The sequence below is a fragment of the Zea mays genome, chromosome 3, assembly GCF_902167145.1.
Source record: "Zea mays cultivar B73 chromosome 3, Zm-B73-REFERENCE-NAM-5.0, whole genome shotgun sequence".
Lineage (NCBI taxonomy): Eukaryota > Viridiplantae > Streptophyta > Magnoliopsida > Poales > Poaceae > Zea > Zea mays.
The window spans coordinates 210,602,817-210,620,766 of record NC_050098.1 but is presented as its reverse complement, the minus strand read 5'-3'; the positions used below and the strand labels follow the sequence as shown (position 1 = coordinate 210,620,766).

The 17,950-nt window shown below is 45.2% G+C and overlaps 1 protein-coding gene across 1 annotated transcript; it reads left to right on the top strand.

The window, feature by feature from the left end:
• Positions 1-15,529: 15,529 nt before the first annotated feature.
• On the top strand, positions 15,530-17,641 carry LOC103651287 (E3 ubiquitin-protein ligase At4g11680). Its single transcript, XM_008676912.3, has 3 exons — positions 15,530-16,270; positions 16,381-16,735; positions 17,148-17,641. Exons 1-3 carry the CDS (start codon positions 15,831-15,833, stop codon positions 17,289-17,291), a joined length of 939 nt encoding a protein of 312 aa, XP_008675134.2. The 5' UTR covers positions 15,530-15,830; the 3' UTR covers positions 17,292-17,641.
• Positions 17,642-17,950: the final 309 nt, after the last annotated feature.

The following is a 17,950-nucleotide window of genomic DNA, read 5'->3' as shown; positions in this document are numbered from 1 at the left end:
TCCAAAGCGACGCATCACACATCAGATTACGCACGCACGAACGAAAGAACGGACGAGCGCATGCAGCCGCGCGCTACTACGACGTACCGAGAGAGAGAGAGAGAAGGGTTGGTGCGCAAGCAAGCGCGCGAGGTGCATGCTAGCTAGCTACTTCCGCTACGGCTACCACACCGACGACGACGACGACGACAAGGAGGACGGAGGTGGCCGGGCGAGCTAGCGAGTCAGAGGCCGTCGCCGTCACGAAAAGATCGATGGCGTGATGTGCACTTGCCTTGCCTGAGTAACCCTGCATGATTGAGCCGTTCGCTAGCTATACTAGCTCACGCGGTCACGCCCCACGCCCACAACGGAAAAGGCGCCTCGATCGCTCGCTCGCTCGCTTTCCTCAACCCATGCATGCAAAGCTGCCAATAACCAGACCGTGCACTAATTAATCCCCCCCCCCCCCCACTCCACCTAATTTTATTCAGGCTATATAGCTTGCCCTTTTTATTTTCTCATCAGCAGGAACACCTTAATTATTAATTTGTTGGTGTTGTTGCAGCTGTTTATTTTTTTAGAAAAAAAAAGATGAAGATGACCTAGCCTCAAGCATGCACTATGGATCATCTTCCCCTCATCTAATCTTAATTTCTCGCTGTTCGATCTCATGCACGCACGGCACATTGATTAGATACGGGCTAATAATCGGTAACAGTTAATGGCGGCTAGTTCTTAGCATCCTAGCTAGCTAGCGGCAGCAAGCTACTACACTGATAGTACAGCCGTATGTGTAGTACGTCTGTTGGGATGATTTTATTCGTTTTTTTTTCTCAGAGGAAGTTTTGTTAGGTCGCCCGCCCTTCTTATTAGTTCTTATATCGTCCATGGATTCAAGTCAAAGTTTGGTCGATCAGCAGAGCTTGAGGAGGAGGAGGAATTTCTATCTGACTTTGTCGAGATCATTGGGGAATAATAATATGCGGATTAAGCAAGGTGCCGTACATGCTAGCTCATTGCCACGACATCCAATAACACAGTAGTATCAGTATCAGTGAGGCCAGCAATGGCAATTGATAAGAGGAGGAGGCAGTCAGGCAGCTACCATACCAACATGGCCGCCGGACACACACATGGCAGAAAAGACGAACGAAAGGCGCATCATGCGCGCACTTGCATGACTGCTTCTTGTCGTCTGCTGCACAATTAATCTTCGTTTACTGTTTGTGCTTGTGCATGCTCACCTCTCCTCTGCCGTGTTTGATGTTTTGCATGCTCACCTGATCTCCTCTGTCGTGTTTGATGTTTTGCATGCTCACCTGATCTCCTCTGTCGTGTTTGATGTTTTGCATGCTCACCTGATCTCCTCTGTCGTGTTTGATGTTTTGCATGCTCGCCTCTCCTCTGTCCCGTTTCATGTTTTTTTTTTTTTTTGCTGAAAGGATTTTCTTTTCTTGCAGGGGTCGGCACCTCAGTGGCTGCTGGGTCCCTTCCTTTATTTTTGGCTGTTTCTCCTCGTTTTTTATGTTTCCCGGACTGACATGACTTTTGTGTGTGTGTGTATTATGGCCATAAAAGTTGACACAATCAGATAGTACGTCCCCAAGCCCCAGTCGTCATGTCAACCGAGTCATTATTACCTCTCTGAAAAAACTGAAAAGTACATTGGGTAGGGAACCAGCTAACGTGATTATGTGAATAATAGCGTCGACGATATTATTATATCATTACCGTCAAATATAATGGTGGTGGTGGTGGTAGGATCTTGTATGTGCTTACCAGCTGGAGGACCTTTTGGAAGGCAGGAGACTCACACGTACTAATTTTACATAACCTACTAAACTCCCTTCTCTTCCTTCCATCTAATTTTATAAAGATTGTGCATTTGACTTGTGTTACGTCATTAGTACAATTTGGCTCTATACAAGCGGTAGGCTTTTTACATCACAGGCGGTTCTGTTAGAAAACCGTCTGTGATGTCCCAGGCGGTTCAGTACGCCTGTGATGTAATAGTATCACATGCGGTTTTTGTTTAGGACCGCCTATGGTGCTCTATCCTTTTCACAAGCGGACCCTAAGACAAAACCGCCTGTGATTGTAAAAATATGAAAATACAATTTAAATATGAAAATAATTTTAATTTTTAACAGAAATATGCAAATACAATTTAAATGAATTAATATTTAATTTTTAACAATAATATGCAAATACAATTTAAATGAATTATAATAGCACACATAGATAACTAGAGAGATTTTAAATTAATTGGCAACCACAATTCATAGTCGATCATACATGATAACAAATACAATTTGATTCATACAATTTTTCATGAACTACCATTTTTCCGCATGTATGGCTTTAAGTTCTTATCAATTTTCTTTTCCACACGCTTGATTCTCTCTGGACCGTTAAAGACGAACATCTCTTCATACTTATTGTATTCCTCATCTTGGTCTCCCACATTCTCAACTCCAACAATTTTTTGCTTTCCATAAATAACTACATGCATCTTCTCATCTGCTGGATCGAGTACATAGAACACTTGTGCAACACATTCGGCGAGAACCCACGGGTCATCTTTATATTCTACTTTCTTTAAGTCTACTAGTGTGAGTCCGTAGTTATCCACTATCACCCCCACGGGATGTTGTACCCATTGGCACTTAAATAAGGGTATTTTCATGCTTGGGCCATAATCAAGTTCCCATATTTTCTCTATGAATTCAAAATATGTGGTCTTCTGTCCATGTAGGTCAAAAGCATCGATACGAACACCGCTATTTTGTGCAACACTTTTCATGTCTTTTGATTTAGTGTAGAATGTGTACCCATTGATGTCATATGCTTGCCATGATGTCACAAAACACGATGGCCCAGAAGCCAAATTCTTCATTGTTTTCTCTTCCAAAGAGTCTCCGAATGGGATGTTTTTGTCCATTAACCATTCGCTGAAACGATGTTTGTGCTCCCTCATGATCCAGTCCTCTGTGCGGTTCTGATTTTCTTTACGAAGCTCATCTAGGTGTTCCTCTATGTAAGGCTCGGCTATCGTGAGATGTTGTAGTACACTACCATGAGCACAATGTACTAGCTTGTAATCCTCAACGCGAAAAGTTTTCTTGCCCATTCTCCCTCTCCCACATAGTTTACCCTCATGTTTAGGTACATGCACACCTATCATTGTTCCGTCACTGATGTAATCTATACAGCTAAAGGTGATTCAAAAGAAATCGAGCCCAAACCCCCCTCCGGGGCAGGATCGGGTCGGGAAGCAAGCTCACAGATAGAAGGGCACTTTCCAATGCAGTTAGACAGAGAAGGCATGGCTGTGATGTTATAATGCTGAAGAACCCCAAGAAGAGATTATGCCCTATAGTCTACCACCTCTCGTTATTTGTGGGCTTCACCGAGGGCGGGAAACATTTGGTGACATCAAACGACCTTCGGGCTGGGGACGTCTGCGAGCTTGTTAAGGGGCCAGACGATGGTGAGCCGGTGTACTCTGTCCGGATGTGTGGTCACAAAATTTAAAGCCGCCCCGGCTTCATCTGTGCGCTTCTCTTCTCTTATGTCGGCTACTAAGATCACTTAGCACCCCACCTAAGAGAAGCACACACATGTTGCTGGGGCAGCTTTAAATTTTGTGACCACACATCCAGACATAGTACACTGGCTCACCATCGTCTGGCCCCTTAACAAGCTCGCAGACGTCTTTAGCCCGAAGGTCGTTTGCTATCACCAAATGTTTCCAGCCATCGGTGAAGCCCACAAATAACGGGAGGTGGTAGACTACAGGACTTAATCTCTTCTTGGGGTCCTTCAGCATTATAACATCACAGCCATGCCTTCTCTGTCTAACTGCATTGGAAAGTGTACTTCTATTTGCGAGCTTGCTTCCTGACCCGATTCAGGCATTCCGCTGATGCCATTCTCCATATAAGTCCCAAACAGAGAATAGGGATGAGGTAGTCAAGATTGTAGGCGCTAGTGCTCAACTACTAGCATCTATAGATATGGACACAAGTCCAAATTTGGTGCTACTCGGCACCATCGATATCACTAGAAAAAAATACATCAAAGAGATCCACTTCCCAATAGTACTCGAAGATAGTTCATTGACTTGACACTCTCTAAGAGGTTCATACAAAATACATTATCTCTAAGAGTGAAACCTACGATACTCATATCGTGTTGTTTAGGACTAAACCTCAACAACCCCTTGACTGGTTGCTATCATACTCAATTCCAAAATATTTTTCCAATATGTCGGCTTCAGTAAGGAGATCTGGGCTTGGGAGTTCCTCCAAATCATCTGCAGCTTCATCATCTTCAGCATATTGCAGGGCTTCATCTTGAATAATTTTAGCCCTCTTGGAGTCAGCATACTTTTTGATGGACAGAGCACACTTCTCAAGCATGTCGCATACATCTCCAATTTGAAACAAAGTGGTCTTAAGTGTGTACACTGATTCCGGTTCACTAGTATCCACAACCTCATCAGTCACTAGACTGCGAATGATGTCAACATGTGTCTCGATGACTCGAACTGAGCTCTCAACCATGTCAAGTGGCTCTTTTTCCATCTCTAAAACTGAAAATGGCCAAGTCTCACAATCAAAATTGAGATCGCAACAAAGGCAGGGATCAAAGGGAAAACAAGGATGTGGCTTATAGGGCAAAAAGAGGGGTCCAAATAACATTGTCATGGCTATGAACAAGTCAAAGATGGGAGATAAGAACAAGTCTTATAACATAGGGTTGGGAAGCAAAGATAGGTAGTCAAAAAACTAAGAAGGGAGATAAGAACAAGTCTTATAACATAGGGAGATAATAACATTGTCATGGCTATGTACTTCCATGATTTTCTTATAGCTGAATATGTAAGTGAAAAAACATTTAATCAGAAGTGATAAAAATAGATCCCAATCGATGGAGGAACACAAAATTCAGGGATAGCCAAACAAGTAATTGACAACCAAGCAATAAGCAATAAGCATATTGACAACCAAACAAAATATGTAAGTGAAAACAACAACAGTAATTAATCTAAGAACTGATAATCAGGGATAGCCATTGATTAACACCTTAATGTGTTTGAACCATTGATTAACCTAAGCATTCGATTAACCTAACCATTTGATTAACCTAAGCTATGATTCAAACACATATATATCCAGCTGTGTATTCAAACACATATATGATTCAAACACAAGTAATCCGCCATCAATTAACATATATGATTCAAACACATATATGATTCAAACACATATAGGAAATTCGAACTATGAACTTAGAAGAAATGAACCTGAACTTTGACCTTACTACGAGAGGAAGAAGTTTAAGAGCTTGGGGACGGCGGCGCTTCGGGCTCGGGGACCGTGACGGCGGCCCTTGGGCTCGAGGACGAGGACGGCGGGGCTCGAGCTCGGGCTCGGGGACGGCGGGCGCTCGGGCTCGGTGAAGGGGACGACGGCGCTCGGGCTCGGTCTCGGGGACGGCGTTGCTCGGGCGCTCGGGGACGGCGGCGCTCGGGCTCGGGGACGAGGACGGCGGGGCTCGAGCTCGGTGAAGGGGACGGCGGCGCTCGGACTCGGTGAAGGGGACGGCGTTGCTCGGGCGCTCGGGGACGGCGGCGCTCGGGCTCGGGGACGGGGACGGCGGCGCTCGAGCTCGGGGACTAGGACGGCGGCGCTCGGGTTCGTGCTCGGGGACGGGGACACGGCGGCAGCCTGGCGGCGCTCGGGTTCTTGCTCGGGCGGGAAGAGTTAGGGTTCCTGGCGGCGCTCAGCTTTTTATATTGTAAAGCATCACAGGCGGATATTTAGCCAAACCGCCTGTGATAGACAACATCACAGGCGGTTGTTAATTCCGACCGCCTGTGATAAATTAACTTCACAGGCGGTCGACAACAAAAACCGCCTGTGATATTGTCTATCACAGGCGGTTTGGCTAAATAACCGCCTGTGATGTGTGTACACTATAAAAGGGCTAGCCCCCCGACGGGTTCCAAAACCCTAACTCGCAGAACCCTAATTTCAATAGTGGCGGCGGTTTTTTTGAGATCTACAGGGAGAAGGTTTTGTTTTTTAGTTTATTGATTGATTTCAATAGTTTATGCATATATATGATCTCCATTTGTTTTCTTTCTCATTTTGATGCGATTTTTTGCCTTAATTTTGTAATATAGAACGGATTTGAAGAAAAGCTTTGGAATTCAAGATTTGGACTTATAATAGTTGATCTAGTTTAAAGATTGTTTAAAAACACAATTGTCTCACCTCAAGGTATCTATTATTGCAATGTTTGTTTTATTTTCATACATATCAATTCGTTTCATGTTTTATGGATGAATTCAATTAATTAATGATTTTATTGATGTTAATCAATATAAGGATAGGTAATGGACCGAGGTTGGATGTACAATGTGCCAAGACCACATCCGTCATATATTCGAAAATTGAGAAGCTTTATTGAAGCGGCCAAAAAGCACGCGAATTTGCGAAAGAGCAAGGAGATATTATGTCCGTGCATCGACTGTGATAATAAGATAGCTTGGAGAGATACAGGAGTAATCCAATCACATCTGCTAAAAAGAGGGTTTACAAACAATTACACGATATGGTCAGAACATGGTGAGTTGGATCCGTGTGAAGTGCCTGGTAATGACGAGAGAGTTGTCGAAATTTTAGATCTTAAAGTTGATGGTAAAGTGGATAATGTGGATGCTAATCAAGATTTTGAAGAATTTGATTGCGAAGAGATGTTGCGCCATATGGAACCAGAAATGTTGAGTTCTGTGGGATCGCAGAAAGGGCTATCTAAAATGGAGGGACTGGAAAGTGCTTCAAAAGAACCTTTATATGATGAATCAAAGGGTTGTGACAAAGAGTTTACTACACTGCGTACAGTTCTAGAACTTCTGAAGTTGAAGGCTAGCGCCGGATGGTCTGATACTAGCTTCACAGATCTTTTGAATTTTCTGTCTCAATTACTACCAAAACCCAACAAACTACCAACAAGCACTTATAAAGCGAAGAAGCTTATATCTCCCATAGCTCTGTGTGTGCAAAAAATTCATGCATGTCCGAACCATTGTATTTTGTATCGTGGCGATTTTGAGAACGCATCAAGATGCCCAGTTTGCAATGTCAGTCGATACAAGAAGAGCTACAATCAAGACTGTGTAAAAAAATTCCCGAAGAAAAATAAAAACAAGAAATCCACTATTGGACCTGAAAGTGACGATGACACTTTTGATGACATGGATGGGAAAAGGAAGTCAAAGAACCCAGCTTTGGTGATGTGGTATCTTCCAGTAATTGATCGCTTAAAACGTTTGTTCTCAAATCCTAGTGAGGCTGAGCTTATGCGTTGGCATGCTGAAAATCGCAAGCAGAATAACAAACAGATTCGACACCCTGCTGATGCATCACAATGGAAAATTTTCGATCTTATGTATCCTGAGTTTGCCAAAGAAACCAGAAATGTAAGATTTGCTTTGGGTACAGACGGAATGAATCCATTTGGTGAAAAAAGAAGTGTACATAGCACCTGGCCCGTGACTTTAACGATGTACAACCTTCCATCATAGCTGTGTCACAAAAGAAAGTACATTATGTTGACTATTCTTATTCAAGGTCCGAAATCAGCTGGTGTTGATATTGATGTGTTCCTAGAACCTCTTATGGAAGATATGACAAAGCTCTGGAATGAAGGAGTTAGAATATGGGATGAGTATTGCCATGAGTATTTCAACTTAAGAGCAATTATATTTGTTACCATCCATGATTCTCCCGGTGGCGCCACACTATCAGGGCAAAAGACTAAAGGAAAGAATGGTTGTGTAGTGTGCGTCGATGGAACTGCTTCTATGTACCTTAAATCATCCAAGAAGTTGGTGTTCATGGGACACAGACGGTTCTTGATGAAGCAACATAAGTATCGAAAGATGAAAGCGGAATTTAACAATCAACTGGAAAGTGAAGGTGCACCAAAGCCTTATAGTGGGAAACTTGTTTTTGAAATTGTAAAGAACATTCATGTTGTATTCGGAAAGGGAAAAAACAAAGGAGAAAAGAGAAAGAGAACTGACCCTTCAACTTACACAACTTTCAAGAAGCAATCAATTTTTTTCAAGTACCTCCCCTACTGGAAGGATATGGAAATTTGCCACAGCATTGATTTGATGCATGTAACAAAAAATGTTTTTGACAACATCATTGGAACCTTGCTGGGCATGCCGAGTAAGACAAAAGACGGACTCAAATCACGCAATGATCTAGTAGATCTTCAAATCAGACCGGAACTTCATCCAGTGGATAGTGGCAAAGGGAAGCCTTACCTCCCCCCAGCTAGCTACAACTTGTCAGTTGAGGAGAGAACAAAGATTTGCAAATGTTTGCATGGGGTCAAAGTGCCCACAGGTTTCTCATCCAATATCAGCAGACTAGTCAGGATGAAGGACTTGTCTCTATTTGGCTACAACTCTCATGACTGCCATGTGATGATGACGGTGTTCCTCCCAATTGCGGTAAGAGCCCTCGAAACAGAGCATGTCAAAGTTGTCATCACACGCTTGTGTTACTTTTTCAATGCGGTTTCACAAAAAGTAATAGCTTTAGAAGACTTGGACTATCTAAAGGCATACATCATCGAGACTATGTGCAAGCTTGAAATGTGTTTTCCTGCATCATTTTTTGATATGCAAGTACACCTAATCATACATCTCGTGGATCAGATAAAAATATTAGGGCCACTATATTTACATCATATGTTTCAGTTGGAGCGATACCTGGGAGTATTAAAAGGTTATGTGCGAAATCGCGCTCACCCAGAGGGTTCAATCATGGAGGGATACACTACAGAAGAAGTGATATATCACACTAACAGTATATCCCTTTATCGATGGAACCAGCTTGAATGGCAGACAACGAGCAGCCTAGTATGGATGTGGTCTGCACCGGTGCGTCTAACAAAGTTGATGAAGACGCGACCAAACTTGAATGGCAGACAACGAGCAGCTCCGGTGAAGGGAGCGGGGAGGATAGTTCTAGTGACGACAATCCTTGTACTCCTATACCTCCAAGGAAGAAAAAACATCAGATGAGCTTGATGCCGACTATATTCCCAACGATGAAGAGGTAAATAGAAATATGCCGACTATATTCTAAAATAATGTTCATATATGAAAGGCCATTAATTTTTTCACTATATAGATTTCAAATGAAGAGAAGAAAGAGGATGCATCTTCTACACGAAACACGAAGGATGCTCCGATGCCTGAATCATCCGTTTCACATAAGCGGAAACGAGGGCGACGAGGTCCAAATCAGATGAAAGAAGGTGCAGTTATGTACGTAACAAAACTAAATGCAGAGGGGTTTCCTGAAGAACCACTTGACGTGGTTACAAAGTTTTGAAATTCCTGCGGGTCTACTGTTAGAGATATAGTGCCAATCACACTTCAAAAATGGAAGGATTTAGATGAAGACACCCGCAACAAGCTATGGGCTAAGTTGTCTGAGTCATTCAAGTTCCCAAAAGACACAGAGGATGCAGTAAGGAAGTCGATGCTCTCTGCTATGGCCAAGATGTTTCGTGGGTGGAAGGCCGAGATGAATAGGGAATTTGTTAAGAAGAATAAGGTTCCTCCGCCCAAGAAAATGGGGAAAAACACTCAAGCTCAGTGGGAGGAATTTGTTCATCAGAAGACCGAACTGAAGGCCAAAGAACTGGGCGAAACTAATTCTCAGAGAGCGAAGATGAACAAACACTCCCATCGCCTGGGGTCAAGCGGATATCACCATAAAGTTGTGCAGTGGAATAGGATAATCGAGGAAGCTATAACTAACGGCACTTTGGACCCAATATTAAAAGATATCGATGAGAGAGCTATTCGTTGGATCTTAGGTCGGGCAGGTTTGAGTGAGGACGGCAAACTTTTGCATCTAGAATTGGTAGGCGAAGTTTCGACAAAAATTCAAGAATATGCAGATAAGAGAAAAAAAGGAGAATTTAAGCCTCGGAGGGAGAATGACATACTAACTGCAGCACTAGGCAATCTTGAACACACTGGATGGGCTCGGGGAATCTCTTCTAAGATTTCCTGGAGAGAGGCGTTTCCAGAGTATGCGTCGTCATATAGGAAACACGAGAAGTCGAAAAGGACCCTTGAAGAGACTATTGATGAAAGGGTACAAAAGACTATTAATGACGTGATGAACAAAATGAAGAAAACAGAATGCATATCATTTGAACTCAAGCCAAGCCACATGAGTCCACCTATAGTCCCTAGCAGCGTTGGATCTGTGCAAGACTTGACCAAGTACCCTGTAGACGATATTGTTGAGGACAAGCCTTGCTTTCTTCATATTCCAATCAATCGATCTGGGACAAAAACAAAGCAAGCTGCTACTGGTTTGGTAAAACCAGGACTTGTTAACTACAAGGATAATCCTGTCCCGCCACACTATGTTGTGGTCCAAGTTCTAGAAATCACAGACGGTGGTTGTGAAGATTGGGAGATAGATTTTCCAGTTGAGGGGATCATAACTTTGCAGGAGGCAATGAACGAGTTGGTCCTTCGGCATCGACGCGACATCAAGTTGGGTGATGAGCCGAATTCAACACCAATGCAACAAAAAGATAGTTCGATCATTCCACACCCCATGGTGCAGGAAAATATGACACCGACCTCCAAAAAAATCGTTGAAACAATCATATCGCCTCTTGCGAAGGAACTCGACGAGGGGGGCGTAGACAAAATTGTTCCTCAGAATGTCGACGTCAACATCAAAAAGGAACCAAAAGGTTGGCACCAATGTTGAAGGGCCAACTATTTCAAAGAAAATTCATAAGCGAATCGCCACTGACGATGTCAAGAAACCGTCAGAATCAGTGGCACGCTACCTGCATAATTTGCAGAGAGTTATGACAAATCAATCAAAAGCGGAATCAACATCTCATGGAGTAGGCACACGGTCGACCCAAATAGACAATTTCGAAGTATGGGAAGAAGATGGAATGATTCATACTCGAGAATCATTACGTCTTAAAACCAATATCTCGGTATACAAGAAGGAGGATGTTCCTCCTAAATTTGTGAATGGGAGGCTGTTCTTAACGACGGTGCAACTTTCTAAGTTGTCGACTCCGGAGATTAGAATGCATGAGTGGTACATGGTGGCTAGCAACAAATACAAACTCGAGGAATTCACATTTGTTGTGCCAGAAGATGCATTTTGGAGCAATGATCATATAGATCCTGTGCGGCATTTATTCTTTGACGATCTCTGGTCGTTGTACCACCGACAAAGGATGGAAACCAACTACTTAACCCTCTTTTGCTTGTAAGTACCTCTAAACTTTCATATTTGTTAGTTTTGTACACGCACACATAAACGAGAGTCTAACGATTAACACTATTACACGTAGGATGCAATACATGGATGATAAGAAGAAACAACTTAAGACAGGGTTTCTTGACCCGTTGATGATATCCCAAGCTCGCTACAAAGTAGTTGCTCGGAGGCATGGAGAAGAATATAAAGACTTGAACGATGCTGAATTTGAGAAAGCTGTCAAACAGAATCAGAGAAAGAAAATGAAGGTAATGGCGGCATACATTGGACGAGCCATGTATAATCATGTACAACATGGCAAGGACTTAATAATAGCTCCGCACCACTTTAAGTAAGTTATCGACATGGTTTAATTTTGAACTATAAATTATGGCAATCGTGATATTAACATGTGTTTTCGTCTATGTCTATATAGTGACCACTACATTTGTATCATGATCTGGCCAAAGGATGGTAAAGTCGTGGTCTTCGACTCACTGAGAATGGAAAAGACTACGTATAATGACTTCTTGAAGATTTTAGAGAAGTATGATTATTATTGCACACTTGTACTTATTACAACTTAACAAATGTATTCTTAATCTCATAATGCTATTCTTATATGCAGTGCATACCGTTTTTATTGGAAAGATCTTGGCGGCGAACATCCAGAGGACAAGCCTAATTTGTCAATATCATTATTTCCATATGGTGACAAACAACCTCCGGGTACTGTCTTGTGCGGTTATTATGTATGCGAATGGTGTCGTGTCACCTTCCATTACATGGTCAATCGTGAGGATGTAAGTTCGCTATCATTGTCTATGTTGCAATTTTTATGTTATATTGTTGCTCATCACATTACTCTTAGCACCGATTGCTTTTTGCTTTGATTGCAGGTTCCTAAATCCAAGATCAATGCTGAATGGTTAGAAAGAGATATGGTTTCCGTCGGCGTTGCTAAGGTTGTAAGAGACTTGCTTTACTTTATGCGCCGTGAAGTTCTTCATCAACAAGGGCTATTCTACAATGTAAATGGAAATTTGCAAAAATTCCCAGAACTAAGTTTGTACACAATATCACACAGTGTTTAGGTCTTTAGTTAGGAACTTTAGATGTTTAGTTGTCTATGGAACTTTGAGATGTTTAGTTGTATAATTCTGTGTATGACGATGGAACTTGATATGTGGATGAATCTGTGTATTATCCCTGTTATGGAACTTGTAATCTGTGTATTATACCTGTTATGGAACTTGTAATATGTGTAAATCTGTGTATGTGGATGAATCTGTGTACAATCTGTGTATTATGCAATCTGTGTGAATCTGTGTATAATCTGTATATATGAATCTGTTTATACCTGTTTGAAAATTCTGTGTATTATACCTGTTTGAAAATTCTGTATATATGAATCTGTATAATGAAAACCGTATGTGATTTATAGTGTATGCAGTCGGTTCCTTTGAACTGGACCGCATGTGATGTGTGTCTATCACAGGCGGTTCCGTTGAACTGGACCGCCTATAATCTGTGTTTTTCACAAGCGGTTTTTGATTGACCGCCTGTGATGTTGTTTTACATCACAGGCGGTGCACCACAAGCGGTTCCTGGAACCGCCTGTGTAGTGGTGAACCCAGGTCACCAGGTGGCGTGGAGAGGTCTCACGACGATGTCGTTGTACTACGTACGCAGGCAGCAGCTAGGGAGGTCTCTACATACATAGAACGAGCGTCGTCGGGCCGCAGCCCCTGCTGCATGACCTCGGGGAACGGGGAGTGTCGGCACGAGCCTCCAAAGCCGTACCGCGCGGGGGTGGGTTTGCCAAATTCGCGCGAAACTGATTAAGCGACCTGTGACATGGAAGGACGACATCCATACGACGATTGTGCTCGTCGCGCTTCGATGGATCGGCGTCAGATGGGATCTGCATCAAAGAAAAGCTAGCGGGGCCGGGGATTAATTAATCCTCCGATAATAATCGCATCGGATTACAGATCGTGCGTGCTCAGCCTCAGGGGGGTCCACACGATCGAGGATCCATATATATCATTGACTTTTTTGGATGTCACGTACGTTACGTTAGGCGCAATTTCGTCGACCGTGACGCGGCGGGGCTAGCTGACTGTACCCGATCGAACACGGAAGTAATATATCCCACAGCATGCATGCGTTCACATATATACACATGCTGACATGCATGCATGCCGTGGCTATCGCATAGATTGATTTCATGGACCCCGCTCGTGTTACCGTCGCCGGTCTCGTCGTGCCGTCTCTCCATCACCGTACCCAATCAGCGTTGAAAGATTCGACGTGCTTTTTTTTCCCTTTCTACAAACGTTTCGCGGCACTAGCTGGCCAGCTTGGTTTTGCTTACAGCGAGCGCGGTGATAGCTGGGCTCTTACCTTTTAGCAAACGCTCCTTTTTTCCTTTAATTTGCGTTAAACTAAACGTACGTGGTACAGTACGCGGAGACCGGCCCGTCGGTAAGATTAATTACACTAAAAATAAAAATGTCGTTTGCATGTCAGATCTACATATGTAGCCCCAGCTTCCGAAGCCAGGTACGTAGAAATATTCTCACGCGCTATCTACTCCCCTTCCAAGCTTCAGCTGTATGGTATGTTCCACTGTCTAACGTGACTAGGATTCCGTTTTTTTTTTTTTTTTTTTGCCTTCTTCAAGGCTGCTGCCTCACGGAACGGTCAACGTCTCCGGGACCATGCATATTGGCTGTTTGGCTCGCCATTTCAAAGCGGGGGAGATTTGCGGCTGTGTTGTCCGTCTTCCTGTCAGGGCATCAGGTAAGAAGGTTTTCGTGTTTCCACATCTCACAGGTGTACTGTACTGTGCAGCGAGGGGAGACGCGCCAATGAGCATGCAAAAGATTCCAGCCGTTTTCTTCTATCTTTTTTTCTCACCGGCCTAGAAATGGACATCTGACTGTCGGCCAGCAACTTGCCGACATGTCGCTACGAAAATGCAATTTTTTTTTGTTTTTTTGGAAGATCAAGACCAAGAAAAACCTGGAGCAGTGAAGAAAGTTAGAACCACCGGCCCAATGGCCCATTTGGCACCGCTGCCAGTGCCAGGGGTGGTCGTTGCTGGGCCGAGCCCGGCCGATCGTGTGCAAGCCAAGCTGTTCGGACCCTATCGTCGTATACAGTAGGAAATCAAACGCCCAACATTTGCATGGGCTGGACTGCTGGATCACGACTCACGGGTGGGGTGCTTCGTTCTAGACTAACCCTAGTTTGACCCTGTTCTTTATTTTTTGAGGGATAATCTTATCCACTATTTTTTAAAAATATTCCTTGATTCTGACTCTGGGTCTCCAAACCAAACATGTGTTAAGTTAGAATGATCCCACCTCATCTCTCTTTATCTTTCCTCATCCATCCATCCAAACACTACCTCGGTGGATTAGTTGGGCTCTGACCCAACGCAGTTGTGGGTCCCGCAGCTGTTGACCCGGTCGTTTGTTACCAAAACATATACAGACCTCTTTGCCTTAGCGTAAAAGACTAGCAGGTGAACTGTTGTATACTTGGAATGGCCCTGGCCCGTGCAGCACGACGAAAAACGCAGCCGCAGAGCACCAAAAGGAATACCTGCACAAGCACACGGGTCAGGCAGGCAGGAGTGCAAATACAAACCTGCGATATACCAAACTTATGTTCGTACACGTACACGTACTACAGAAACACTTTGGTGCGCAAATACTTTGACCAGATTCTCGTGAAACCTGACGATTCATCAATTCAAACTAGATTAACTAGCGTCGTGTCCCAACTCCCAACCAAAAGGACAGACCAGAATGAGCCCGTGTGCTAGTTGCGTACCTATATCTACAGAGACGTGCAACCTATAAACAAGCGCTCTGGTTCCTCACTGAAAGCTCCAGGGATCATTTCTCGTGGTGGGTGTGCGATATGTGCTTCGTCAGCTCCATTGAACAATAGGATGCATGGGACTTTACCAACTGAGGACCCAATATGGCACTTCAGTTTTCAAGTGCCTGAATAAATAAATCTGTCTCGTCCATCCAGTAATATGATTGGTAATCTGAAAGTTGAAGAGAAAAACGATCACCAACTAAACATTGGTAATCTGAATGTGTAAGAAAAGAAAGCCATGCATGCCATCTGCTGGACATGACCAGGGCCGCCGCCCTTGTTGCTTCCCGCCTAAACAAAACCAAACACAAGCCAAGCCTGAAGCCTGAGCGCAAGGAGCCAGGAGGAAGGAAGCATGGTGGCGAGAAGGAGACGGTTAGGCCAACCGTTTGTATCCTCCAGCTTCACGCACCTCTCCCCCCACTCTACTCTTGGCGCCAAAGCAAAGCCGTTAGATTATTGGTCACCATCTCGAACCCAACCCGCGCCGCGCTCTCGGTCCCTCCCCACCATTTATCCTTCCCGAAGAAAACAATCGCGCCATGCCAATGCGCCTCGCCGCGCCGCGCCGCACCGCCCTCCCCCCACGTCCGGCATTGCGTCTCAGCGATGCGGCCGCCTTCCTCCTCCTCCTCCTCTTCGTCGTCTCCAGCCGCGGTTCCGGAGCCCGGCGGCCGGATGTCCGCGCTCACGATGCGCGCGGTGGCGCGGATGTCGAGGGCGCGGTGGTTCGTCTTCCTGCGCCGGGTGTACCAGTACCAGAACGGCCCGAGGTCTGACCTGGGCTCCAACCCGTTCAACTCGCCCGGCTGGCTCGCGCTCGAGCTCGGCGTGATCGTCGCGCAGGTGGTCCTGACCACCGCCGTCGTCGCAACATCCGCCGCGGAGCGACCCGCGTGGCCGCTCCGGCTGTGGGTCGCGGCCTACAACGTCGGCAACGTGCTCAGCCTACCCCTCCTATACTGGCGGCACCGCCATTCCTCCTCCTCCTCCTCCGCCGGCGGCGGCCGGGGCGACCTCGAGATGCACGGCGCCAATGACGCTCCGGGGTACGAGTACAGTTTGAGTCGCTGCTTGCGTCGACGGTGAAACTAGATCGATACCGGAAGGCGGAACGGACAGCCTCCTTAATTTGTCGGGTGGATGATCGATCATGCAGGAACAGGTCGTATCTGATGAACAAGGCGCGGGCGTTCCTGGAGCTCTTCTTCGCGATGTGGTTCGTGATGGGCAACGTGTGGGTGTTCGACGCGCGGCTGGGGTCGTTCCAGCGCGCGCCGAGGCTGTACGCGCTCTGCGTCAGCCTGCTGGCCTGGAACGCCGTCGTCTACTCGCTCCCGTTCCTCCTCTTCCTCCTGCTCTGCTGCTTCGTGCCCGCGGTCGGCTACGCGCTCGGCTACAACATGAACTCGGCCTCCGTCGGCCGCGGCGCCTCCGACGAGCAGCTCGCCGCGCTGCCGCGGTGGCGGTTCAAGGAGCCCGACGTGGCAAGGGACCGGGAGCGCGATGACCAGGCGAGTAACTTGAATCCGTTTCTGTTGCGTATGCAGTTATGCACAGACACGCTGCACGCACAAATTAATGATCACAGCAACTATTAAACTACCGCATCAATTATATTAGCAGAAAATATTAAAAAAACAGTTAGAAAAAAGGGAGGCCAGGAAGAAATTCGGCAAAGAACAAATGATTGGTGGACTCAAGTACCGCAGGCCGGAATAGGGGTAGCGCGAAAGTGGAAACGTGCGAGTACGAAACTAGAACGTGCTACCTTTTTTTGGATGGTACACTAAATATAACAAGTCCAAACTGTGCTTTTTTTGATACCATGATCGCTGTCATGTTGAAACTGTGATCTGAACTGCTTGAAATCACGCAGCTAGCATAGCAGTCTTGTAAAACCCATGTCTGAAACTGCAACTGTAGGAGTGCTGCATCTGCCTTGCGCAGTACGGGGAGAAGGAGGAGGTTCGGCAGCTGCCGTGCACGCACGTGTTCCACCTCAAGTGCGTGGACAGGTGGCTCAGGATCATCTCCTCTTGCCCTCTCTGCAAGCAAGAGCTCAAGTGACTGATGCCTACTCCGCTCCTACAGAGAGATGTGGGTGTATTCTCCCTCCCTTACTCTGACTGCGCCTGCCGATCAGCCACACCTACTACATATATACCACGACGACCGCCGGACGATGCGTGCGTCGCACCTCTCGCGAGGATCTCTCGGCGGGCCCGTGCTGACCTCTAGTAGACGCTGACAAATGATGTGCAGCAGGCGGCAGGTGAATTCGGTACCTTTTTTTTTTGTCTAGACTAGATCAAATGGGAATTGTGTAAACAAAAAGGTCTCTTTTTTTTTATGTATGTAACAATGTGTTGTGCGCCCTTGCTTCATTCAAGACTGAATGCATACTTTTCTTTGTGCTAGCTGGAGATCAAATGGCGCAGTGTACCGTGTTTTCTTTGTTGGGACTTGAGCATTTGCGCTGCTATGTCCCCGTTTGTTTCGGCTTTTCGTAGCTTCTGGCCACCAAAAGTTGCTGCAAACGGCCAAACACTCAGCTTTTCAGTCAGCTTCTATAAAATTCGTTTGGGTAAAAACCATTCAAAATCAACATAAATATATAATCGGTTGAGTCATCGTAATAGTAGTTATCCGTCACTTTATAGATCCTGAGCCCTATGGACAACTTTATCTTCCTTCAAACGTAATCTTAATGATACTCAGATTCTCAA